Genomic DNA, 360 nt, shown 5'->3' with positions numbered 1-360 from the left:
AAAGGTATGTCTTATACAGTGATATTTCAAAATTTTCTATTTGACTTCCATAAATTTACAATGCACTTCACGTAACTTTTTTCCATCAACACACTCTCAATCTTCCCATCATGTCCATATTCCTTCTCACCTGATATGGCAGTTCGTCGAAGATGAATATGGCAGCGTTGACCCTCACTTGGCCCTTAGTCCATCCCTGACTGGCACCGTCATAGGACCAGAGGACTTTCTCGGTGCCGTCGGACACCACAGAGTTGATGCTGATCTCGTCTGCTGGCACTCCCTGGCGAAGGATGGTGGAAGGAAGTTGTATTTGTTTGTGAAGGTTAATTCCAATATTGTAGGTCAAGTTAAGCGTCA

At 43.9% G+C, this 360-nt stretch overlaps 1 protein-coding gene across 1 annotated transcript in view; it reads right to left on the bottom strand.

Annotated features, from left to right (window-relative positions):
* The window catches only part of LOC119592414 (MAM and LDL-receptor class A domain-containing protein 1-like), an 8,928-nt gene that overhangs the window by 3,484 nt on the left and 5,084 nt on the right, over positions 1 to 360 (bottom strand). The window contains exon 10 of the mRNA XM_037941235.1: positions 131 to 283. Within this exon, the coding sequence (XP_037797163.1) occupies positions 131 to 283 (153 nt within the window). The remainder of the gene's footprint in view (positions 1 to 130; positions 284 to 360) is intronic.

Source organism: Penaeus monodon, chromosome 30 (assembly GCF_015228065.2).
Source record: "Penaeus monodon isolate SGIC_2016 chromosome 30, NSTDA_Pmon_1, whole genome shotgun sequence".
NCBI classification, from domain to species: domain Eukaryota; kingdom Metazoa; phylum Arthropoda; class Malacostraca; order Decapoda; family Penaeidae; genus Penaeus; species Penaeus monodon.
This window is presented reverse-complemented; position numbering and strand designations above follow the sequence as displayed.